Source organism: Leucoraja erinacea, chromosome 18 (assembly GCF_028641065.1).
Source record: "Leucoraja erinacea ecotype New England chromosome 18, Leri_hhj_1, whole genome shotgun sequence".
Taxonomy (NCBI): domain Eukaryota; kingdom Metazoa; phylum Chordata; class Chondrichthyes; order Rajiformes; family Rajidae; genus Leucoraja; species Leucoraja erinaceus.
In genome coordinates, this window is record NC_073394.1 from 39,458,242 (window position 1) to 39,485,242 (window position 27,001).

At 45.2% G+C, this 27,001-nt stretch overlaps 1 protein-coding gene across 1 annotated transcript in view; it reads right to left on the reverse strand.

Annotated features, from left to right (window-relative positions):
• Positions 1-27,001, reverse strand: part of LOC129705948 (protein inscuteable homolog) — a 230,274-nt gene that overhangs the window by 54,495 nt on the left and 148,778 nt on the right. The window contains exon 7 of the mRNA XM_055649883.1: positions 1,870-2,041. Within this exon, the coding sequence (XP_055505858.1) occupies positions 1,870-2,041 (172 nt within the window). The remainder of the gene's footprint in view (positions 1-1,869; positions 2,042-27,001) is intronic.

Here is a 27,001-nt window from a genome sequence, read left to right on the forward strand (position 1 = left end):
CAACCTAATTCAAGATCTTTTATACTCGTGGACATTTTTCACCATACTAGAAAAATGCCCCGACCTACTTGATGCCACGAGTACCTACGACTAACTTCACGGCCTGCTACGATCTCCTACGACCTCCTACGACCTCGTGACGACCATGCTGCGAGTATGAGTCAAGGGCAAACTCGGCAGAGGTCGTGAATTAGGTTGTGAAAGTGGGACAGGCCCTTTAATGTGTGGGATCGCTGGTCAGTGCGGACTCAGTGGGCCGAAGGGCCTGTTTCCACCCTATATCTCTAAACTAAAGATGTTCAGCATTAATAACCGAGGATGGGATTTTTCTCCCAATAGCTGGCTTGCTTTCACATTCTGCAGGGCTGTCAATGGCTGCCAAGGTATTTATATTTCTACAAATAGCAGGGCACTCTGTCAAACGTCCTCAGTGAGCTGTAAATCATGCTACAACATAGCAGTGGTTGAACAGTGCAGTGAGGCTTCTCAAGGTGACGAATAGGTATCTATCAAAGGAGAGATAAATATTTTGCTTCAGAGATCCCTCGAGGGACATTGACACATTTAGCAGGGGGTGGACCAACTCATTAACACACCTTTTACCACTTAGAGTAATGCCCCCAAATCTAAATAAGACTGTACTATTTTTAAATGTGTCCACTTTCTTTAAATTCTGCATTACTGGTGAAATGCCATTGACAATGGCTATCTGTCGCTCCGTGAGTGTGTGTGGTGTCAAATGTCACCATGTTTGCACACGTACCGTGATGGCTTTAATTGTTAGTTAAAGTGTCAGGAAACTGAACCAGGCGAACAACTGGAGAGCAGTCTGGAGATACCATTTACCTCATTGGAGACCCTCGGACAATGTTTAATCAGACTTTACTGGGCTTACTGGGATGTTGCACTAAACGTTATTCGCTTTCTCCTTTATCTATACACTGCGCACAGTGATTATATTCATGTATAATCTTCCCACTGACTGGTTAGCGTGCCACTAAAAGCTTTAACTGTGCCTTGGTACACGTGGCATTAAAATAAACTGATCTATGCAGCTCATTGTCATGGTTACAATTCTGTAAATATTCTGAAATGCTTTAAATATGATGCTTGTGAATTACGGACTTTATCGTGCACTAAATGTACCCTTCTCCTTTAATGCTATTAGACAGAAAGTCCTAATCGCTGACAGAGGCCCCATTCTTCATCCTGACCTAAACCATGGACCGGTCTCCAAGCAACGTGACTCTCATGATCTCCTTGACATCGACCTAGGCACCATCAACCTCCCCAGGTAACGATTCTGAACGGGTTCTTCATGACCGGTCCCATCTCACCCTGACAGAGGTGTCATCTTCACCCTCCCTTTACACGTGGCAAGGAGGACTCATATTCGGTTAGGCAGGGGCATCAAGTGACCACCACCCGAACAGCACCTGCTGCTCCAGTCAACAGTGCAAAGTGTGCGTCTCAGGGAAATCAACTTGTGGAAGTGAATCACTTGAAGAACACAAAGAGATAACATTGCAGCTGTAGTGCAGCACGGTGGTGCAGCGGTAGAGTTGCTGCCTTACAGCACCAGAGACTCATGGTTCGATCCTGACTACGGGTGTTATCTGTGTGGATTTTGTATGTTCTCTCTATGACCTGCGTACATTTCCTCTGGGTGCTCCAGTTTCCTCCCACATTCCAAAGACATGCGGGTTTGTAAGTTAATTGACATCCGTTATAAGTTATCCCTAGCGTGTGGGATAGAATTAGCAGAAGGGTATCCTGGTTGGCGCGGAATCCAAAGGTCTGTTTCTACACTATACCTCTAAACTCTGGGACTAGCTTCCCATTGAACAAGCCCGCTGGAACGATACTTACTGATAAGTGCGGTTACTATGTCCTCCATGTTTTCCAGGAAGCTGCTGAGATGTTGGGTGAAGGCGTGATGTGGAGATGTGATCTGTGAGACCACTGCTGCAGCTTCTGCCCGCGTGGCTTCAGGGTGGGATTCATCCGTCAACAGGTCAGCCAAACACAGCACGCCATCCACCTACAGGGCAATACCAGCATAAAAGAGTTAAAATGGCGCCCGTTGCACAGAATGGTCTACGCGTACATTTCCCCCACACTCAATGTTTATTATCTTCTCAAGATCTGCCACGGGTACTGTCACATCAAAACTAATTGAAGGCTGGAGCTTGCTTATTCTTGTCAGGTCAAGTCAAGTCAAGTTTAGTGTCACTTGCGCCAGTGTGTAAATAAGTAAGTAAGTACATTGTATTAACATAGCACGTTTAAATCAACTCGCGTTGAAACCAAAGTGTTTTACATAGAAAAAATAATAAAGTTTCCGTACATCCCTAGAAACATTAAAAAAAAAGAAAAATGACACAACACATTATAGAATTCAACATGAACGTCCCCCCACAACTGAATCAACATTTTCCACTGTGGGGAAAGGCATCAGAAAGTTTCAGTCCTCTGTGATCACCCTAGGTCGGGGCCTATTTGTGGCCTCCGCAGCCAGTCCAATGTTTTTAGGCTCGCTTGCCGGGAAGATGGAACTCCGGCATCGGGTGAACGCTCCTCAGCGGCTTGGAAAGTCTGGAGCGGCCGCTGAGCGTGCTGAGGTGCCAGACCGTGGTAGAGGCACAATGACAATCTTGCGTGCAGCAGCGTCAAAGGCAACACACGAAGCAGAGAATATCCATTATATAAGACAGTGAAAAGATTGTAAAAATGACACACCAGTGTAAAATTCATCAAGACCACAAATCCATGGTGGTGCAGGAGTTGGCCCCGTAGAGTTCCATTGTCAAGTTACGATTAGGGCTGTGTAGATCTTAGGTTCAACGTCTTATGTTCAGGAACCTAACAGTTGTTGGAAAGTAGTTGTTCTTCAACCGGGTGATGTGGGTCTTCAGGCTTCTGTGCCTCCTGCCCGATGGTAGCAACAAGAAAGAGGGCAGGGCCCGGATGGTGGGGATCCTTGAGGATAGATGCCGCCTTCTCGAGACAGCGCCTGGTGTAGATGTTACCGTTTGTGGAGAGTGCTGTGGCCGTGATGGACCGGGCTGAGCCCATCTCTCTCCTCTGTCTCTTGCATTCCTGTGCATTGGAATTGTCATAGCCGGCCATGATGCAACCAGTCAGGATACTTTCTACATTGTATCTGTAGAAGTTTGTTAAAGAATTCAGTGGCATTCTGAACCTCATTAAATGGCTACCATAGAGATGCTGGTGGGCCTTCTTGATGACATCTCATAAGTTCAAGGAGCAGAATTAGGCCATTCAGGCCACCAAGTCTACTCCGCCATTCAATCATGGCTGATCTATGTTTCCCTCTCAACCCCATTCACCTGCCTTCTCCCCACAATCTTTGACACCGTACTAATCAAGAATCTGTTAATCCCCATCTTAAAAATATCCATTGACTTGGCCTCCACAGCTGTCTGTGGCAATGCATTACACAGATTCACCACCCTCTGACTAAAGAAATTCCTCCTCATCTCCTTTCTAAAGGTACGTCCTTTTATTTTGAGGCTGTGACCTCTGGTCTTAGACTCTTCCACTAGTTGGAACATTCTCTCCGCATTCACTCTATCCAAGCCTTTCACTATTCGGTAAGTTGCAATGAGGTCCCCCCTCATCCATCTCTGTGCTGGACTCAGGCCAAGTCATCTGAGATGTTAACATCCAGCAATTTCAAGCTGCTAACTCCAGCACTTCCCCTTTCTGAAGTGAGCGATTAGTTCCTTGGTTCCGCGGATAACAAGGGAAATCAGGGATAGTATCAAAGCGAAGGATGATGCGTACAAATTAGCCAGAAAAAGCAGCATACCGGAGGACTGGGAGAAATTCAGAGACCAGCAGAGGAGGACAAAGGGCTTAATTAGGAAAGAAAAAATAGATTATGAAAGAAAACTGGCAGGGAACATAAAAACTGACTGCAAAAGTTTTTATAGATATGTGAAAAGAAAGAGATTAGTTAAAACAAATGTAGGTCCCTTGCAGTCAGAAACAGGTGAGTTGATCATGGGGAACAAGGATATGGTGGACCAATTGAATAACTACTTTGGTTCCGTCTTCACTAAGGAAGACATAAATAATTTGCCGGAAATAGCAGGGGACCGCGGGGTCTGACGAATCTTATAGAATTTTTCGAGGATGTAACTAGTAGCGTGGATAGGGGAGAACCAGTGGATGTGGTGTATCTGGACTTCCAGAAGGCTTTCGACAAGGTCCCACATAAGAGATTAGTATACACACTTAAAGTACATGGCATTGGGGGTTCAGTATTGATGTGGATAGAGAACTGGCTGGCAAACAGGAAGCAAAGTGTAGGAGTAAACGGATCCTTTTCACAATGGTAGACAGTGACTAGTGGGGTACCGCAAGGCTCAGTGCTGGGACCCCAGCTATTTACAATATATATTAATGATCTGGATGAGGGAATTGAAGGCAATATCTCCAAGTTTGCGGATGACACTAAGCTGGGGGGCAGTGTTAGCTGTGAGGAGGATGCTAGGAGACTGCAAGGTGACTTGGATAGGCTGGGTGAGTGGGCAAATGTTTGGCAGATGCAGTATAATATGGATAAATGTGAGGTTATCCATTTTGGTGGCAAAAACAGGAAAGCAGACTATTATCTAAATGGTGGCCGACTAGGAAAAGGGGAGATGCAGCGAGACCTGGGTGTCATGGTACACCAGTCATTGAAAGTAGGCATGCAGGTGCAGCAGGCAGTGAAGAAAGCGAATGGTATGTTAGCTTTCATAGCAAAAGGATTTGAGTATAGGAGCAGGGAGGTTCTACTGCAGTTGTACAGGGTCTTGGTGAAACCACACCTGGAGTATTGGAGTTTTGGTCTCCAAATCTGAGGAAGGACATTATTGCCATAAAGGGAGTGCAGAGAAGGTTCACCAGACTGATTCCTGGGATGTCAGGACTGTCTTATGAAGAAAGACTGGATAGACTTGGTTTATACTCTCTGGAATTGAGGAGATTGAGAGGGATCTTATAGAAACTTACAAAATTCTTAAGGGGTTGGACAGGCTAGATGCAGGAAGATTGCTCCCGATGTTGGGGAAGTCCAGGGCAAGGGGTCACGGCTTAAGGATAAGGGGGAAATCCTTTAAAACCGAGATGAGAAGAACTTTTTTCACACAGAGAGCGGTGAATCTCTGGAACTCTCTGCCACAGAGGGTAGTCGAGGTCAGTTCATTGGCTATATTTAAGAGGGAGTTAGATGTGGCCCTTGTGGCTAAGGGGATCAGAGGGTATGGAGAGAAGGCAGGCACGGGATACTGAGTTGGATGATCAGCCATGATCATATTGAATGGCGGTGCAGGCTCGAAGTGCCGAATGGCCTACTCCTGCACCTAATATCTATGTTTTCTATGTTTCTATGTTGACGTTGAGTGAGAGGTGATTGCTGTAACACCACACAACCAAGTGTTTTATATTTCTCCTGTGCACAGACTCATCACCACCTGTGATTCGGCCAACAGCACAGTTGTGTTGGCAAATTTGTAAATGGCTTTGGAGCTGTGCTTGAGCTCACAGTTGTCGTTATAAAGAGAGTAGAGCAGAGACTAAGTACAGAGCCTTGAGGTATGCCTGTGTTTGTGGTCAGTGAGGAGGAGATATTGCTACTGATCCACACTGATAGAGGTCTGCTCATGAGAAGATCAGGGGTCCACTTGTAAAAGGAAGGATGGAGGCCCAAGAACAGTAGATGGACACAGAAAGCTGGAGGAACTCAGCGCGTCAGACTTTGTAATGAGTTTGGAGGAGATGATTGTGTTGAACGTTGAGTTTATTTGATGAACAGCAGTCTGAGGTATATCTTCCTGTTATCCAGATGGTGCAGAGCAGAGTGGAGAGCCAGTGAGGTAGCTTCAGTTGTTGTCTCCTTGTGGCGATAGACAATTAAAGAGGATCCCGGCCATTTGTGAGGCAGGAGATGATTTGTGCCATAACCCAACCCTTCGAAGCACTTTACTTAATTCCTGGGATGGAGGGACTGACATATGATGGAACAATAGATCGACTGGGCTTATATTCACTGGAATTTAAAAGGATGAGAGGGAATCCGGAATGGAATTGAATAGTTCATGGAATATTTCATTGTCATGTGACTAGGTTCCCAGTCCACAGCCGCGGCCCGTCGGACACCACTCTTATAGAAACATATAAAATTCTTAAGGGATTGGACAGGCTCGGTGCAGGAAAAATGTTCCCCATGTTGGGGGAGTCCAGAACCAGGGGCCACAGTTTAAGAATAAGGGGTAGCCCATTTAGGACTGAGATGAGGAAAAACTTTTTCACACAGAGACTTGTGAATCTGTGGAATTATCTGCCACAGAAGGCAGTGGAGGCCAATTCACTGGATGTTTTCAAGAGAGAGTTAGATTTAGCTATCAGGGCTAACGGAATCAAGGGATATAGGGAAAAAGCCGGAACGGTGTACAGATTTTCGATGATCAGCCATGATCATATTAAATGGTGGTGCTGGCTCGAAGGGCCGAATGGCCTACTCCTGCACCTATTTTCTATGTTTCTATTATCGAGAATGTAAGTTCTGCTGGAATGTATTCATTGACGCAGGTCACCATGTACTTGATAGTGTCATTTTTAAATTATTATTACCTCTGGTTACTTCGTAAATTGTTTAATGAATTATTCGCAATGTTTCAGGTTTTCCAAAACCCACTGGCATTTGACAGTGTTTGACAGTTCTGTGATCTCATTAAGGCAGGGCACGTTCACAAGTTCCAGCCTTGTGTGGTAAATGTGATCACATTTTCTGCAAATGCAATATTGGTGAGCAGCCATCAAAATCTTTGACATATAACACTTAATAGCATGCAAAATCACAGAGATGTTGCACCAATGAAATATGTGGCATGGTGGCACAGCGGTAGAGTTGGTGCCTTACAGCGCCAGAGACCTGGGTTCGATCCTGACTACGGGTGTTGTCTGTACAGTGTTCGTACGTTCTCCCTGTGACTGCGTGGGTTTTCACCTGGTGCTCCGGTTTCATCCCACACTCCAAAGATGTGCAGATTTGGAGGATGTAGGTTTAATTGGCTTGGGTAAAAAGAATTGTAAATTGTCTCTGCGATGTAGGATAGTTGGAGTATCGCGTGCCAGCGCGGACCTGGTGGGTCAAAGGGCCTGTTCCCGCGCCATATCTCTACAGTAGAGTCTAAATGCAAAGGTGCAATGCTGAAAAAATACTTGCACCAGGTGTAGATTGTAATCCTGGTGCTTTGTCCCAGCGTTACACTGTAGAATGGCAGGAAGGTTAATTACCAATGACATAAAGGACCCCATCTTTTCACTGGAGGATTGTATGAGATGCAACAACTTCACCCAAGCAAATTGAATCTCATGGCTGGGAGGCCAGATGAGAAAAGATGTTTTTTTCACTGTGGCTGAGTCACAGTCCCAAGACAATATCATAATATCTTAATCAAATATGGGGCGAACTTTCACAATCGATCATGATTTTAACAGAAAGCCTCACAGATAAAATTGACAGGCAGATTTTTTTCTCCATCTACCCCTAAGAATGTTTTTTTTTCACAGTTAGCACAATAAATGTAAATCACTTTGAAGAGACAGGACCATAAATCAATATCAAATAAAAGTCTGGAGTGAGTAATCAGACAATTATTTTCCGTGGAGCAACAAATGCACGCATGGCTTGTGTGCGTTATTTGCATGGTAAGAATATACAACAGTGCTGAACAGGAACACTGTTCGAACAGGGCTGAACAGTGTGCCTGGGTCCTGGACTTTCTCATCGCCAGGCCCCAGGTGGTCAAGATTGGGAGACATACCACCCTGAACACAGGATCCCCCCAGGGTTGTGTCCTTAGCCCCCTACTGTACTCCCTGTACACACATGGCTGTGTGGCTAGGTTCAGCTCCAACTCCCTCATCAAGTTTGCTGATGACACAGTGGTGGTGGGCCTGATCTCCGATAACGATGAGAAGGTTTACCTGGAGGAGGTGGCTGATCTGGCACTCTGGTGTCAGGACAACAGCCTCGTCTTGAATGTCACTAAAACTAAGGAGCTGATTGTGGACTTTAGGAGGGCACCACATCCGAGGATGTACATGCCAGTGGGGATAAATGGGGCTACTGTGGATAGGGTGAGCTGCTTTAAATACCTGGGAGTCCACATCACAGAGGATCTGACGTGGACATCACACACTGCCTCACTGGTGAGTAAGGCAAGGCAGTGCCTTTACCACCTCAGGCAGCTGAGGAAATTCAGAGTCTTTCTGAGGATCCTTCCGTGATTCTACTCAGCGGCTGTAGAAAGCATCTTGTCCGGCAACATCTCAACCTGGTTTGAGAACAGCTCTGCCCAGGACAGGAAGGCTCTGCAGAGAGTAGTGCGTTCGGCCGAACACACTACAGGAACACTATGGGAACACACTATGGGAACACTATGGGAACACACTATGGGAACACACTATGGGAACACACTATGGGAACACACTATGGGAACACACTATGGGAACACACTATGGGAACACACTATGGGAACACACTATGGAAACACTATGGGAACACACTATGGGAACACTATGGGAACACTATGGAAACACTATGGGAACACTATGGGAACACACTATGGGAACACACTATGGGAACACTATGGGAACACTATGGGAAACTATGGGAACACTATGGGAACACTATGGGAACACTATGGGAACACACTATGGGAACACACTATGGGAACACTATGGGAACACACTATGGGAACACTATGGGAACACTATGGGAACACATTACGGGAACACACTATGGGAACACACTATGGGAACACTATGGGAACACTATGGGAACACTCTGGGAACACACTATGGGAACACACTATGGGAACACTATGGGAACACACTATGGGAGAACACTCTGGGAAAAAACTATGGGAAAACACTATGGGAACACACTATGGGAACACTATGGGAACACTATGGGAACACACTATGGGAACACTATAGGGACACACTATGGGAACACACTATGGGAACACACTATGGGAACACTATGGGAACACACTATGGGAACACTATGGGAACACTATGGGAACACACTATGGGAACACACTATGGGAACACACTATGGGAAAACACTATGGGAATACTATGGGAACACACTATGGGAACACACTATGGGAACACTATGGGAACACACTATGGGAACACTATGGGAACACTATGGGAACACACTATGGGAACACTATGGGAACACTATGGGAACACACTATGGGAACACTATGGGAACACTATGGGAACACACTATGGGAACACTATGGGAACACACTATGGGAACACTATGGGAACACACAATGGGAACACTATGGGAACATATGGGAACATATCCGCAAGGGAACACTATTGGAACACTATGGGCAACTCTATGGGAACACTATGGGAACACACTATGGGAACACACTATGGGAACACTATGGGAACATTATGGGAACACACTATGGGAACACTATGGGAACACACTATGGGAACACTATGGGAACACTATGGGAACACACTATGGGAACACTATGGGAACACACTATGGGCACACACTAGGCGGAACACTATGGGAACACACACTATGGGAACACTATAGGGAACACACTATGGGAAACACACTATGGGAACACTATGGGAACACTATGGGAACACACTATGGGAACACTATGGGAACACACTATGGGAACACTATGGGAACACTATGGGAACACACTATGGGAACACACTATGGGAACACATGGGAACACACTATGGAAACACTATGGGAACACACTATCAAAACACTATGGGAACACACTATGTGAACACACAATGGGAACACACTATGGGAACACTATGGGAACACTATGGGAACAGTATGGGAGCACATTATGGGAACACTATGGGAACACACTATGGGAACACACTATGGGAATACTATGGGAACACACTATGGGAACACACTATGGGAATACTATGGGAACACACTATGGGAACACACTAGGGGGAACACACTATGGGAACACACTATTGTAACACTATGGGAACAAACTATTGGAACACTATGGGAACACACTATGGGAACACTATGGGAACACACCATGGGAACACACTATGGGAACACTATGGGAACACTATGGGAACACACTATGGGAACACACTATGGGAACACACTATGGGAACACTATGGGAACACTATGGGAACTATGGGAACACACTCTAGGAACACACTATGGGAACACACTATGGGAACACACTATTGTAACACTATGGGAACACACTATTGGAACACTATGGGAACACACTATGGGAACACACTATGGGAATACTATGGGAACACACTATGGGAATACTATGGGAACACACTATGGGAACACACTATGGGAACTTTAAAAGCCACTAATGTATTTGTCTCCTCCACAACCCCTTGCAGCATGTTCCAGGCACCCACCATCCTCTGTGTGGAAAAAAAACGTACCCTGCACATCTCCTTGGTATGGCGTGCTGTTATTTCTAAAAAGTTAAAAGCTAGATTTCCAATTTTTGTTTAATTTTGATTACAAAAAGATTATTAAAAATAAAATGTATTAGTTAAATCAGGCAGTCAGTAAACAGCTTATAAGATAATGATTCTTGTAGACACAAGCGGCAAGGGACGATATGCATACCAATACCTTTCTGTTGTTCTCGATACATCTCATCAGGCTCTTGGGATTTATTTATGGGGTTGAGAGGGAAAGATATATCAGCCATGATTGAATGGCAATGTGGCCCAAATGGTTCTACTCCTATGATTTATGAACATGAGCTTATGAAGATTGTTTTCATAAACTTATTTTCTCTTGCTGAAGTTCTATTTTCCTACCAGCATAAATTGCTTTTCAAATTCAGGGTTTGTACATCTCAGGTTAACTCATCATCTATTTTATCCTTAGCAACCTCAGCATTGAATCTGTCTGGATTTCTTAGTTTAATCAATGAGGGTCTGAAAGACACACTCATCTGTGGCACATTGTCCTCACACACTATGCCCCTGACCTTACACTGATGTGGCCATCAACACATCCTGCCCAAACACTGTGGAAGCTGTTTGTTCTCATCTGTAACCTGAGCAAAGTACCTGTGAAATTGTCCATTAGTTGGATTGTACAGCTGAGAGCCATACGCAAAGTTGAACAGTCACACACAGTTCAATAAATGAGATTATCACACCTTAAAGTTAATTCAATTGTGAAACTCATCCTAAACTCAACTGCATTGTGTTGTCTCTGTACTGTACACTGCACAATGCCAATAAAGTTGAATCTGAATCTGAATCTGAAACTGAACCATTCCATTTTTCAGGACATGCCAGATGGATTTCTAATCAGATTTAGTTTAGTTTAGTTTAGACATACAGCGTGAAAACAGGCCCTTAGGCCCAACAATTCCACACTGACCAGCGATCCCTGCACATTAACACTATCCTACACACACTCGGGACAATTCACACTTATACCAACCTAATTTACCTACATACCTGTATGTCTTTGGAGTGTGGGAGAAACCAAAGGTCTTGGAGAAAACCCACGCAGGTCACAGGGAAAACGTACAAACTCCGTACAGACAGCACCCGTAGTCGGGATCGAGCCCGGGTCTCCGGCGCTGCAAGTGCAGTCTGCTGCGCCACCATGCCGGTATTAAGAACTTAGTCCGAGAATCATACAGCACAGAAAGAGTTCCTTTGGTCCAACTTGTCCATGCTGACAAAGATGCCCCATCTACGCTAGTCCCATCTGCCCATGTTTGGCCCATATCTCTTTACACATTTTCTGCAACGTACCCATCCAAATTGTTTTAAATGCTAATATCGTTCCTGCCTCAACTACTTCCTCTGGCAGTTTGTTCCATATATCCACCGCACTGAGATTCCTATTAAATCTATTCGGAGAACATACACATGCTGAGAGCTATATTCTGATTCTTCCCCTTTGCTCTATCCAATGTACTTGATTTTGACTTCGACATAGAGTGGCAGAGTCATATGACACAGAAACAGGCCCTTCAGCCCAACTTGCCCAAGCTGACCCATATGCCCCATCTAAGCTAGTCCCATCTGCCTGCATTCGGCCCATATCCCTCTTATCCTTTCTGACCATGTACCTGACCAATTGTTTAAGAAAGAACTGCAGATGCTGGAAAAATCGAAGGTAGACAAAAATGCTGGAGAAACTCAGCGGGTGAGGCAGCATCTATGGAGTGAACGAATAGGCGACGTTTCGGGTCGAGACCCTTCTTCAGACTAATGTCAGGGAGAGGGGGGGGCGGGAAAAGGAAAGGAAGAGGTGGAGACAGTAGGCTTGTGGGCGAGCTGGGAAGGGGAGGGGAAGGAAGGAGAAAGCAAAGACTACCTGAAAGTAGAGAAGTCAATGTTCATACCGCTGGGGTGTAAACTACCCAAGCGAAATATGAAGTGCTGTTCCTCCAATTTGCGCTGGACCTCACTCTGGTTCTTTTAGATGTTGTAAATACTTGATTGTATTTATGTATGACGTGTTACCTGATCTGCTTTTCATAGCATGCAAAACAAAGCTTTTCACTGTACCTCAGTACACGTGACAATAATAATCCTAAACCTTTCCGCTCTCACCTTAAAAGTATGTCCTTTGGTTTTTGATACCCTACCCTGAATAAAAGACTTTGTGCATTCACTCTAACTACTTGCTATTTAAAAGTAAAATTAGCGTGTCGGCTACTACAGTCCGCAGTCATTTTTATAACTCTGGATAAATGATTGCTTGCATGGAGCACTTATAGAATTAGGTCTTTCATTGACACCCGCTGGATAGGAGCCATGCTTTGATCTCAACTCTGATTAAGCCATCATTTAAGCTGTCAACACCAGTGTTAACTTAGTAGGCTTTAAAGAAGAAGAATGAAATCTCTCACGATTAGCTATAAATACCCAGCGCTGTAGATAGATCAGTGGCGCACTTACTTGTGCTCTGAGGGCAAACTGAGACAAAGTGTTCCAGCGTGGAAACAGGCCCTTCGGCCCAACTTGCCATCACCGGCTAACATGTCCCAGCTACACTAGTCCTGCCTGACTGCGTTTGGTCCATATCCCTCCAAACCTGTCCTATCCATGTACCTGAGTAACTGGTTCTTAAAGGTAGACAAAATTGCTGGAGAAACTCAGCGGGTGCGGCAGCATCTATGGAGCGAAGGAAATAGGCAACGTTTCGGCTCGAAACGTTGCCTATTCCCTTCGCTCCATAGATGCTGCTGCACCCGCTGAGTTTCTCCAGCAATTTTGTCTACCTTCGATTCTCCAGCATCTGCAGTTCCTTCTTGAACAACTGGTTCTTAAAGGTTGGGATAGCCCCTGCCTCAACTACCTCCTCTGGCAGCTTGTTCCATACACCCACCACCCTCTGTGTGAAAAGGTTACCACTCAGATTCCTATTAAAAAAATGTCCCCCTTCACCTTAAACCTATGCCCTCTGGTCCTCGATTCACCTACTCTGGGCAAGAGTAGGTAATTCATGAAATGCTTTGAGAGGCTGGTGAAGAATCACATCTGCGCCTTCCTCCCTCAGAACATGGACCCGTTGCAGTTCGCATACCGTCCGAACAGATCCACGGACGATGCGGTCTCCCAGGTCTTGCACACCACTCTCTCCCACCTGGACAGCCAGAAGGAGGGCTACGTGAGGATGCTGTTCATAGACTACAGTTCAGCCTTCAACATGATAGTCCCTACCAGACTGGCCGGGAAGCTAATGGAATTGGGGCTCAACACCTCCCTGTGTGCCTGGGTCCTGGACTTTCTCACCGCCAGGCCCCAGGTTCACAAGATGCGAGAGAATACATCGAAGTCCCTCACCCTGAGCACAGGATCGCCCCAGAGTTGCGTATTGTACTCCCTGTACACACATAACTGCGTGGCTAGGTTCAGCTTCAATTCAATAATTAAGTTTGCTGATGACACTGTGGTGGTGGGCCTGATCTCAGACAATGACGAGAAGGCCTACCAGGAGGAGGTGGCTGGTCTAGCACTCTGGTGCCAGGAGAACAGCCTCCTCTTGAACATCAAAAAAACGAAGGAGCTGATCATGGACTTTAGGAGGGCACATCATCCGAGGACGTACACTCCATTGAGGATAAATGGGGATTTTGTGAATAGGGTGAACCGTTTTAAATATCTGGGAGTCCACATCTCTGAGGATATGACATGGGCATCACACGCCTCAGCACTCGTGAGTATGGCAAGGCAGCGCCTTTACCACCTCAGGCAATTGAGGAAATTCAGAGTGTCTCCGAGGATCCTCCAATGCTTCTACGCAGCGGCGGTGGAAAGCATCTTGTCCGGGAACATTACCATCTGGTTTGGGAATTGCTCTGCCAAGGACAAGAAGGCTCTGCAGAGAGTGGTGCGTTCAGCCGAACGCACTATGGGAACTTCACTTGCCCCCCTGCAGGAACTATACATCAGGAGGTGCAACTCCAGAGCCAACAATATCATGAGAGACCCCTTCCACCCCAGCAACGGACTGTTCCAGCTGGTATGGTCAGGCAAACGCCTCCGTTGCCATGCGGTGAGAACGGAAAGGTTGAGAAGGAGTTTCTTCCCAGAGGCCATTCGGACTGTAAACGCCTATCTCACCAGGGACTAACTCTACTGAACGTTTTTCCTTCCATTATTTATTATGTAAAAGAATATGTGTGTTATGATTGTGTTTATAGTTTGTTTGGTTGTTTGGTTGTTTGTCTTTTGCACCTCTGTAAGAGCTGTACAAAGAGAGAACAAGAGTTAAATCATCCTTTGCACAGGAACTGATTTAAAATCTGATTTACCAATTTTTACAAAGAGGAGGCAATGGATATTTTGGCATTTGCCCCATTCCAGTTCTACCTTGGTGGACAGTAGACAGGTTCACCACCAAGTGTGTTACTTATGAGGTGTCCAAAGAGCTTGGTAACCAATGAAACCAAGCAAAACCCATCAGACCAAAGAAGGGTCCTGACCCGAAACACGGTCTGCCCATTCCCTCCACAGATGCTGCCTGACCCACTGAGTGCCTCCAGCACTTCCAGTTTTGTTCAAGATCGAAGCATCTGCAGTTCCTTACGTCTCCAGCAAACATCTGCACGACATTTAGAAAAATGAAACATAGACAATAGGTGCAGGAGTCGGCCATTCGGCCCTTCGAGCCAGCACCGCCATTTGATATGATCATGGCTGTTCATCCAAAATCTGTACCCTGTTCCTGCTTTCTCCCCATATCCCATGATTCCATTAGCCCTAAGAGCTATATCCAACTCTCCCTTGAATACATCCAGTGAATTGGCCTCCACTGCCATCTGTGGCAGAAAATTCCATGGATTCACAACACTCTGGGTAAAAAGTTTTTCCTCACCTTAGTCCAAAATGGCCTACTTATTCTTAATCTTATTACTCAGTCCTAAATGGCCTACTTAGTCCCCCCCCCATCAGTCTGAAGAAGGGCTTCGGCCCGAAACGTTGCCTATTTCCTTCGCTCCTAGATGCTGCTGCACCCGCTGTGTTTCTCCAGCACTTTTGTGTACCTACTTATTGTTAAACTGTGACCCCTGGTTCAGGACTCCCCCAACATCAGGAACATTTTTCCTGCATCTAACCTGTCAAATCCCTTAACAATTTTATATCTTTCTATAAGATCCAATCTCATCCTTCTAAATTTCAGTGAATACAAGCCCAGTCGACCCATTCTTGTTAATGCTTGTGAGCTTGTTTTTGCCGTGAAAAGATTTCAGCTGAGTTTCCAGAATTTCTCGTGAAAATCTCTAGCAGCCACCTCAGTGGGAGAGCTGTCGAATTTGTATTCACAGGTATAAACGCGACATTTCAATTGCTTTTCAGACATATCCCAATGCACTAGTTTATCAATATTTGTACTGACACGAGATTTATTCGACAATGCTTAAATTAGATCAACGATACACGATTTTAATCTACAGCCTACATAACATGCACTGTAGAAGCAATACAAAACACTCACAAATTGAGTCATGTGTGGGAAAATGGAAGCAAATAACACAGCTGTGTATATGAAGTGGCTGAGATACAGAAGCTTAAAAGCACGAACAAGACTTCAGAATAACTTCTTCCCCTCTGTTGTCGGGCTTTTGAGCAGTCCTTCCATAGGCTAGGATACTGTCCGATTTACCTCAATCCCATGCTTGGTTTGGGAACAGTTCTTCCCAAGATCGCAAGGAATTGCAGGGAGTTGCAGATATCCAGCACCCAGACCAGACTTCTTACCATGGAGGCAATCTACACTTCACGCTGCCTTGGGTAAACAGCCAACATAATCAAAGACTTGTCCCAGCCATTCCCGGTCATTCTTGCTTCTCACTGCTCCCATCCAGCAGACGTTACAGAAGCTTGAAAGCGCGCACCACCAGAGTCAGGAACAGCTTCTTCCCCTCTGTTATCAAGCTTCTGAACTGTCCTTCCATAAGCTTGGGTAGTCCAATTCATCACTGCCCCATTGCGGACATTGGGCTTTGTCTAGAATGGATGCTCTACAATGCTGAGAACCATATTCTGCACTCTGTATCTTTGCTCTAGCTATCTTTGCTCTAGCTATTGAGCTTGAGGTTGACAAATTAATTTATGTATAGTATGAATTGATCTGAATGGATGGCATGCAAAACAAACCTTTTCACTGTACCTCAGTACACGTGACAACTATAAACCTAATCCTAACCTAAAGAACTGAACAAGTTCATGGATGCGAAAGGATTAGAGGGATATGGGCCAAATATAGGCAAACAAGACAAGTTTATTGAGGCAACTTGGTTGGCACGGACAAGTTGGGCTGAAGGGTGTGTTCCCATTCTCTATGGCTCTACATCATCTAAAGGGAAGAGCTTGTTCTGTTCACTAACGACAATGATAAAAGCGTGATGCATATCACTTCGACAAGTGGGCATGCAAAGTATGGTTTGTGGGAAAAGGGATCATTGTAATTTTTCAAACTATAATAAAATGCTTCATATCCTCTAACAGGTACTAACTTTATCTGGAAATTATGTCATTCCTAACTCCTGAATCATTGAAACTCCTCTTAAAGTAACTGAGAGGGAAAACAATCTACTCAAGCTAAAGCTGGTTTGTTAAACTCTGCCAGTGTCACTGTTCGTAAACTAGGGTGACATCAGACTAAATAGTGAACGTGATTTACAGCCCTTCACCAGCACGGGGAACCTCTGCCAAGTCTAGAGATGTGGAAGTCTATCAACATGAATAAGCAGCTGGATTGTCACCTGCAGTCATCACTAACAGCAGGAATAAACTCACATTTAGTCGATACAGCAAGCTCACCTGTGTCCATCATGCCATTTTACTGAAGAAGGATATTGGCCCGAAACGTTGCCCATTTCCTTCGCTCCACAGATGCTGCCTCGCCCGCTGAGTTTCTCCAGCACTTTTGTCTACCTTTGATTTTCCAGCATCTGCAGTTCCTTATTAAACTTGAACCAGTTGGGTTTAAACCAGAATGACGAAACAAGGAATTGCAGATGCTGGCTTACAAAAACAAAAGACACAAAGGGTGCAGCAGTAGTGCTCCTGCCTTACAGCACCAGAGACTCGGGTTCGTTCCCCACCATGGGTGCTTGTCTATACCGAGCTTGTACACCGAGTTCCTCCCGTGACCTGTGTGGGTTTTCCATGAGATCCTCGGTTTCCTACCACTCCAAAGATTGGCTCGGTGTAAATGAATCAATGTAAAATTGTCCCTAGTGTGTGTAGGATATTGTTAATGTGCGGGGATCGCTGGCCAGAGAGGAAGGGCCTGTTTCCGTCCTGTATCTATAAACTAATCTAAAAAAGTGCTGGAGTAATTCAACGGGTCAAGTATCCCTGGAGAACATGGATAGGTGACGTATTGGGTCGGGACCCTTCATGAGCTCATCAGTCATAGGAGCAGAATTAGCCCATTCAGCGCATCAATTCTACTCTGCCATTCAATTATGGCTGATCTATCAGAAAGCTATGTACAAGAAAGTTGGAAGAGAAGAGGAGCAGGGCAAAGTTAATACCTATTACCTATCTGTGTACAAAATCATGAGAGGAATAGATCGGTAGATGCACAGAGTCTCTTGCCCATAGTAGGAGAAATGATGAGCAGAGGACATAGGTTCAAGGTGAATGGGAAAAGAATCCGAGGGGTAACTTTTTCACACAAGGAGCTATCCCGTCGTTTAAGAAACAGTTAGATTGGTACATGGATAGGACAGGTTTGGAGGGATATGGACCAAGCGCAGGCAAGTGGGACTAATGTAGCTGAGACATTGTTAGCCAGTGTGGGCAAGTTGGGCTGAAGGGTCTGTTTCCACACTGTATCACTCTATGATTCTATGATACAGGTTGGCGCGGTTTTTCAGAGGCTGATGGATGGACAAAGGGCAGAGTTGAAAAGACAAAAGGTGCGAGACAAAAGGATTAAGGAGTCGCAAATTGTGAAGCTAGAGGAAGGAGTGTAGGTCTACTTGATCTGACAGTTGCTAACCATTTTAAATATTCAACATTTCCTTGATCATCTGCCGTTTTCACACCTTACCCTTCCATATCTCTAGTTTCCCTCTCCCCTGACTCTCAGTCTGAAGAAGGGTCTCGTCCCAAAACGTCACCCATTCCTTCTCTCCACAAATGATGCCTGACCCGCTGAGTTACTCCGGCAATTTTGTGTCTATCCTGGGTGTAACCCAGCATCTGCAGTTCCTCCCTGCACATGGGACTAGTGTAGATGGGCATCTTGGTCGGCATGGGTAAGTTGGGCTGAAGGGCCTGTTTCCGTGCTGTACGCGTCCATGACCTGATTAGTTTATCTTGGCATTATGTTCAGCACTGACATTGTGGGCCAAGGGCCTGTTCCTGTGCTGGACTGTTCTATGTTTCAAGTATGGACAACATACATGTTCTAATGTATTCCCTGCTGTTAGCCATGAGCTAGGCAGTGATTGGATGCATACCTGTCACAAAATAATGACAGACAGAAGGAACTGTAGATGCTGGTTTACCAGTGCTGGAGTAACTCAGCGGGTCAGGCAGCATCTCTGGCGAACATGGATAGGTGACGTTTTGGGTCGGGCCCTTCCTCAGACAATAACCATATAACCATAAAACAATTACAGCCCGGAAACAGACTATCTCGGCCCTTCTAGTCCGTGCCGAACACTTATTCTCCCCTAGTCCCATCTACCTGCACTCAGACCATAAACCCTCCATTCCTTTCCCGTCCATTTACCTATCCAGTTCATTTTTAAATGATAAAATCGAACCTGCCTCCACCACTTCCACTGGAAGCTCATTCCACACAGCTACCACTCTCTGAGTAAAGAAGTTCCCCCTCATGTTACCCCTAAACTTCTGTCCCTTAATTCTCAAATCATGTCCTCTTGTTTGAATCTTCCCTACAATACAAAATAATTAGTTTTTTTCTTGGAGGTGCTGGGCTTCAATCACAGTATTTAGTTTAGTTTAGAGACACAGCGCGGAAATAGGCCCTTCGGCCCACCAAGTCCATGCCGACCGGTGATCCCCGCACATTAACACTATCCTACACACACTAGGGACAATTTACACTTATACCAAGCCAATTAACCGACAAACCTGTACATCTTTGGAGCGTGGGTGGAAACCGAAGATCTCGGAGACGAGTTCACAGGGAGAACATACAAACTCCGTACCGACAGCACCCGTAGTCAGGATCGAACCCGGGTCTCCGGCGCTGCAAGCACTATAAGGCAGCAACTCTACCGCTGTGCCACCGTGCCACCATAGCAACTTAGTTTTAGAGATACAACGCAGAAATAGGCCCTCCAGCCCACCGAGTCCGCACCGACCAGCGATCCCCGCAGTGTGTATTGTTTGAGATTCTGAAGTCATTCCTCTCATTGTGAGTTAAAGTATTGCATTGCATGCATAAGTTTGTGTAAACACTTTGATCTCTCCAAGGGGTGCATGTAGAGTCAGAGTCACAGAGTGATACAGCGTGGAAACAGGCCCTTCAGCCCAACTTGCCCATACAATGTCCCAGCTACACTAGTCCCACCTGCCCACATTTGGTCCATATCCCTCCAAACCTGTCCTATTCATGTGCCTGTCTAACTGTTTCTTAAACATTGAGATAGTCCCTGCCTTGACTACCTCCTCTGGCAGTCTGTTCATACACCCAACACCCTTTGTGTGAAAAAATTACCCCTCAGATTCCTATTAAATCTTTTCCCCTTCACCTTAAACCAATGTCCTCTGGTCCTTGATACTCCATGCATCTACCCGATCTATTCCTCTCATTATTTTATACACCTCTTTAAGATCATCCCTCATCATCCTCCTGCGTTCCAAGGAATAGAGTCCCAGCCTACTCAACCTCTCCCTGTAGCTCAGACCCTCTAGTCTTGGCAACATCCTCGTAAATCTTCTCTGTACCCTTTCCAGCTTGCACTTCATGTATGAACAGCAGAGGTGAGAATGGATGCAAGCCTCACTATTTTAGCACATAAGTTAGACACAAAATGCTGGAGTAGCTCAGCAAGACAGGCAGCATCTCTGGACAGAAGGAATGGGTGACGTTTCGGTGAAGATCACATTTCCTCTTCAATGCTTTGGGGAGTTAAGTATAAGTTTGGAGTAAAAAAACTCAAAATAAATCAGGTTTATCAAAATTCATCATAGTGGCAACAAAGCTTTCAGTGTAACATCCAACTCTTCAACTTATTCAAAGTATGCAAAATTATATTGTACAACGGATGATTCGGGTTATTCCAATTACTTGCTATTCTCTTCGTTTAAAAATCCTTTGTGATAATGAGGTAGAATTAAAATAATTGCGTAAGAAGGAACTGCTGATGCTACTTTACACCGAAGATAGACACAAATTGTTGGAGTAACACAACGGGTCAGGAAGCATCTCTGGAGAGAAGGAATAGGTGACGTTTCAGGTCGAGACCCTCACACTAAAATAATTACATTGCACTGGATAAGAGGGGACCAGAGACGGAGGGGGGGGGGGCACAGGGAACTAAGGGGGGTGGAGAGATGACCATTGGGGCAAAAAAGGGTACTTTGTAACTATTTCGTCCTTCTTCACATGGCGACTCTTTGTATGCCTAGGCATGTAAAACAAAGCATCTCACTGTGACTTGTCACACACAAGTGGCAATCAAAGTATCTCTCATTCTCTTTGTCTCTAAACTAAATACTTCCCATTTACTCAGCATCATAGTGTTAGGGATATGTGGCAACAACATATTGTTGGCTGTTGCTTTAGTCTTTCCTGCATCGTAACTTACTGTTTAACTGCACGATTGATTTTGACTTTATGTTCTTGTTGTGTGATCTTATCTTGTTGATCCCATGAAGTAAATATCTCTCTCTAACGAAGTCGGGCAAAATGTCCATGTTGGCCACTAGAGGTCAGTGTTGTATAGCTTGTGCGTTCCAATCCACCAGCCTTGTCTCCCAGTGTTGGGTTTCTGACTGGATTGCATACTCAAATTCTCCCTGTAGCTCAGACCCTCTAGTCCGGGCCACATCCTCGTAATTCTTCTCTGTACCCTTTCCAGCTTGACAACATCTTTCCCACAACATGGTGCCGAGAACAGAACACAATACTCTAGATGCGGCCTCGTGAACATCTTATACGACTGCAACATGACCTCCCTTGGCCTTTCCCTCTATACACGATCCTCCGGCTGATGAAGGCCAATCTTCCAAAAGCCTTTTTGACCAGGAAGAGATCTGGGATGACCATGGGATGCGTCCCTGGGTTCAGAGGCTAGGCGATGGCTGGAGGCGAGAGGCGGCATGTATACGGGCCAATATTGAGGCTTCGGAGTGGGACGAGTTGATGGAGTGGGCCGCTGGAGGCTCCTGCAGCAGCCATTAGATCAGGTGCCACTCCAAGAAGCCAAGCGCGTGGATCAGACACGGCCAACAGCGGCCCGGAGCTGCGGAGGAGGACAGGCCGACCTCCACAACACCAACTCAGCGGCATCGCCAGGACAACGGGCCTTCATGGCCACGGAAATATATTTTTAAATTTTGGGCTTGATGCACACAAGATGACGCCTAAAACGTAGTGACTCTTGTGTACCGACTCAGTGCGGTCCACTGAATTATACTCTTGTACTTTGTACGAGTGTGTCAATGTAGAGTAGGATTGTTCCTGGACCATATGCAAACAAGAATTGTACTGTACTTAGGCACACCTGACAATACAGTAAGTTACTTTTAAGTTCATAATATGAAAGTACAATTTACATAAGGTGCATTACAGATTAAATTTCACATCTCTTGCTGCAATTCGCCAAACATATCCCACCTCCTGAAATGCTGTCGCAAGCGAGGTTGGAGTTGGATATGCCAGAAAGCTACGTTTGTTTCACCATCGAGGGAACAAGAAGACATCTACCTGTTCTCATGATTTTACACTATATACCTCTCTATAAGATCACCCCTCATTCTCCTGACCTCCAAGGAATAGAGTCCCAGCCTACTCAACCTCTCCCCATAGCTCAGACCCTCTAGTCCTGGCAACATCCTCGTAAATCTTCCCTGTGCTCTTCCTAGCCAGCCAACATCTTTCCTATAACATGGTGCCCAGAACTGAACACAATACTCTAAATGCAGCCTCACCAACATCTTACACAATGACCTCCCAACTTCTATACTCAACCCTGCTTCAGGCTTTTGGGAAAGATCACCCCCATGTTTAAAAGAAGATGAGAAGGGTAAAGGTTAAAGGAGATGTATGGGGCAACATCGCTACACGGAGGGTGGTGGGTGCCTACAATGCACTGCCAGGGTTGGTGGTGGGAGGCAGATAGGATAGTTACAGAGCTGGAATCTTGAATAAGACACAAAGTGCTGGAGGAACTAAGCGGGTCGGGAGAAAGTAGTGAGCAACTAAACGTGATATCCTCGGTAACTAACAGTTTAAGGTTTAAAGTGAAGGGGAAAAGATTTACTAGGAATCTGAAGGGTAACCTTTACACATAAAGAGTGGTGGGGGCATGGAACAAGCTGCCAGAAGAGGTACCGTAGTTAAGGCTGGGACTACCCCAATGTTTAAGAAACAGTTAGACAGGTACATGTTTGGAGGGATGTGTACAAAACTCGGGCAGCTGGGACTAGTGTAGCTGGGACATTGTTGGCCGGTGTGGGCAAGCTGGGTCGAAGGGCCTATTTCCACGATGTATCACTCTCTGACTAAGGATTCCAACCGGAAATGTCACCTATACCTTTTCTCCACAGATGCCACATGAACCTTTGAGTTACTCCAACATTTTGTGTCTATCGACCATTGGCTAACTCTGTATCAAAATTACATATCTTCAAGCAAGGCAACTTGTCAAAATTATTTGTGAAGCCAGACGTTAGATCTCTGAGGCACAAGAAGGATTTGTTGTTGTTGGAATATTAAAACTGCAATCAATATTGAACCTGAATTTCAAGAATTGATTATAGATTAAAAATATCGCAGCACAGTGGTGCAGCGGTAGAGCTGCTGCCTTACAGCACCGGAGAACTGCAATCGATCCTGACCACGGGCGCTCTGTGTACAGAGTTTGTACGCTCTCCCCGTGACCACGTGGATTTCCTCCCACATCCCAAAGACGCGCAGTTTTGGCTGCAGTAAAGAGTGTAAATAGTCCCTGATGTGTCGGAGAGTGCTAATGTATGGGGTGATCGCTGGTCGGTGCAGACTTATTGGGCCGAAGGGCCTGTTTCCACAGTAACTCAAAACTGAACTAAACAAAACATTTCTTTGAAGAGGTTTAACACATGTAAGGCTTTTTCTTGGGCTGTATAAGATACTCCTGTGAATGTAGCAGGAACACAGTGCGCTTTCTGTAGTGCATTGTCCCTCAAAAATAAATGGGCAGGAAGATTAACTGAGAGTTAGAAGCACTGAAATACACACTCGACTGGAAGAAGCGACATTTTCATGGCACAGTCTGTTAATTCCAGGTCTTATGTTATAGAAAGATTTAATGAAGTGCTAAATGAATATTGAAACGACAGGAGCAGAATGAAATAGTCAGAGTGTCATAGATTCATACAGCATGGAAACAGGCCCTTCGGCCCAACTAGGCTAGTTGTGCCGAAGGGCCTGTTTCCATGCTGTTCCATGCTGTATGAATCTATGACACTCTGACTATTTCACGGTGCCCCATCTACACTAGTCCCATTTGCCTGCATTGGGCCCATATCCTTCTAAACCTTTCCTATCCATATACCTGTCCAAACACCTTATCAATGTGGCTATAGTACCTGCCTGAACTACCTCCTATGGCAGCTCGTTCCATGTAGCCATCACCAAGTGAATAGATAATTGTGAATAGTGAATAGGTTATGTAGTTTATATATGATACTGTGTCATATTATATAATATGATTATCATATTATTATTTATGATAATTATGGTAATAATAATATTTTATTATAATGATGCTGATTATAATAATCATGAGCATAATGATTATGATGTTTATGATAATAATAAATAATTCCTCCCCACACCTGCAATCAGTCTGAAGAAGTGTCCCGGCCCTGAAGTCACCTATCCACGTTCTTCATGGATGCTGCCTGACCGCCTGAGTTACTCTAACACTTTCCTTTCTTGTTCAGTAATTTATCTTGAACTGTTTCTTTCAACCAGAGCTTGGTTAAATAAAAGCACAGAACATATGCTCAGAAAAGTCAAGTGAAAGTCCTGAGAAAGCCCGTAAAACAGCTTCAACATTTTAAAACAAGATGTTAAACATACAAGGCATTAACTGATCTCCCCGACAAAGGGGTTGCAGGGCAGCGGTTAATGTTCCTGTGGGTAACACCATTCACAGGGCAGTCAGTTGTAACAATTGCAACTGAAGGGGAATTGCTCTGATGCAAACAAGTGATATGACTTCAGAAAAAAAGTCTTTAAAAGTTCAAAGCTTTTTCAAACCTTCCCCTTGCTCAGTTTGTAAGGAGGCAGGATGCTAATCCATAATAGGTTCATAAATCATAAGAGCAGAATTAGGCCATCCAGCCCATCAAGTCCACTCCGCCATTCATGGCTGATCTATCTTCACCTCTCAACCCCATTCTCCTGCCTTCCCCCCGTAACCCCTGACACCCGTACAAATCTAGAATCTATCCATTTCCGCCTTAAAAATATCAATTGACTTAGCCTCCACAGTCTTCTGTGGCAATGAATTCCACAGTTGTGGAATATAATCTTGTCTCAAGAGAAAAGCTGGGGGTGGAAGATTGCAACCTTCACGTGGTCCGCCCTGTTTCGACATGCAATCAAATCGACGTGCACAAACGGAAGATCAAATAGAACAAGTTGTCCAACAGCTTTAGGCTGTGCACGCCACACAAAAGAAGAAGAAGAAGAGGAAAGCTAACAAGCTGTATTATCCAAAGATGCTGGAGAAACTCAGCAGGTGCAGCAGCATCTATAGAGCGAAGGAAATAGGCAACGTTTCGGCCCGAAACGTTGCGTATTTCCTTCGCTCCATAGATGCTGCTGCACCCGCTGAGTTTCTCCAGCATCTTTGTGTACCTTTGATTTTCCAGCATCTGCAGTTCCTTCTGAAACAAGCTGTATTATCCATTTACCTGGCAGTGGGTGTATGGAACGAGGTACCAGAAATGGTTCAAGAAGGAACTGCAGATGCTGGAAGATCGAAGGTACACATAATTGCTGGAGAAACTCAGCGGGTGCAGCAGCATCTATGGAGCGAAGAAAATAGGCGACGTTTTGGGCCGAAACCCTTCTTCAGACCAGAAGTGGTTGTTGCAGCAGGTACTACAACAACATTGAAAAGATGTTAGCAGAAGCTGGAGGTGGGTTTACAAGATGCCAACTATTCCGCACTGTTTCAACACAATCGATACATTGGCTCTCCAGTGAAGCCCCCAACTCATGAGAAGATTAAAAACCCACCACTTTCAGGACACCTTGCCTTTAACCTGCTAACTTTAAACTAACTGCAGATTGTTTCCCAGTGCTTGGAAGCCTGGCAAATAAAAGATGAGAAAGGTTGGGTTGGTCAGATAAGGTGGATTATTGCACTGTGTTAATGACTGGAATATTTGCCACAAGCCTAATAAGCTTACCAGTCCTACCATCACCAGCTCGACAGAACATAGAACAGTACAGTACAGTACACCACAGGATCAGGCCCTTCAGCTCATAATATCCATGCCCAACATGATGCCAAGTTAATGAAGTCTATGAGTTCTGCATGGGTGCAGGAGGTAGCACCTTGGCAGTCATTATAGATTGATGCTAGTCTCTTAGTCTCCTCTGCCTGCATGTGATCCATATCCATCCAACTATATATATATTTATCACTGATTTAGAACTGATTTTATCACTTCTGGCCGTCTACCTTCCACAGCCTCCAACTTTATCGTTTCCCAGCCACACACGGCCTGGTTTTACCGTCTCCCCAAATTCCATAGACACAACTGCCTTGGCAGACCCATTGTTTCTGCCTGCTCCTGTCCCACAAACCTCAACTCCATCCTATCCCTATCCCCCCTAGTCCAGTCTCTCCCGACCTATGTCCAAGATATCTCACATGTCCTTTGTCTTTTTAATGACTTCCGCTTTCCGAGCCACCACTCCCTCATCTTTACTATGGACATTCAGTCACTATACCTCCATCCCCACCAGGAAGGCCTTAGAGCCCTCCGTTTCTTCCTTGACTGCAGAACCAGACAATTTCCCTCTGCTCACACTCTACTCCGTCTAGCGGAGCTGGTCCTCACCCTCAACAACTTCTCTTTGGACTCCTCCCACTTCCTCCAAGTCTAAGGCGTAGCTATGGACTCCCGCATGGGCCCCAGTTATGCCTGCCTCTTTGTAGGGTACTTTGAACAATCCCTGTTCCTGGCATACACTGGTCCTATCCCTGAACTCAATCTCCGTTACATTGATGACTGTAA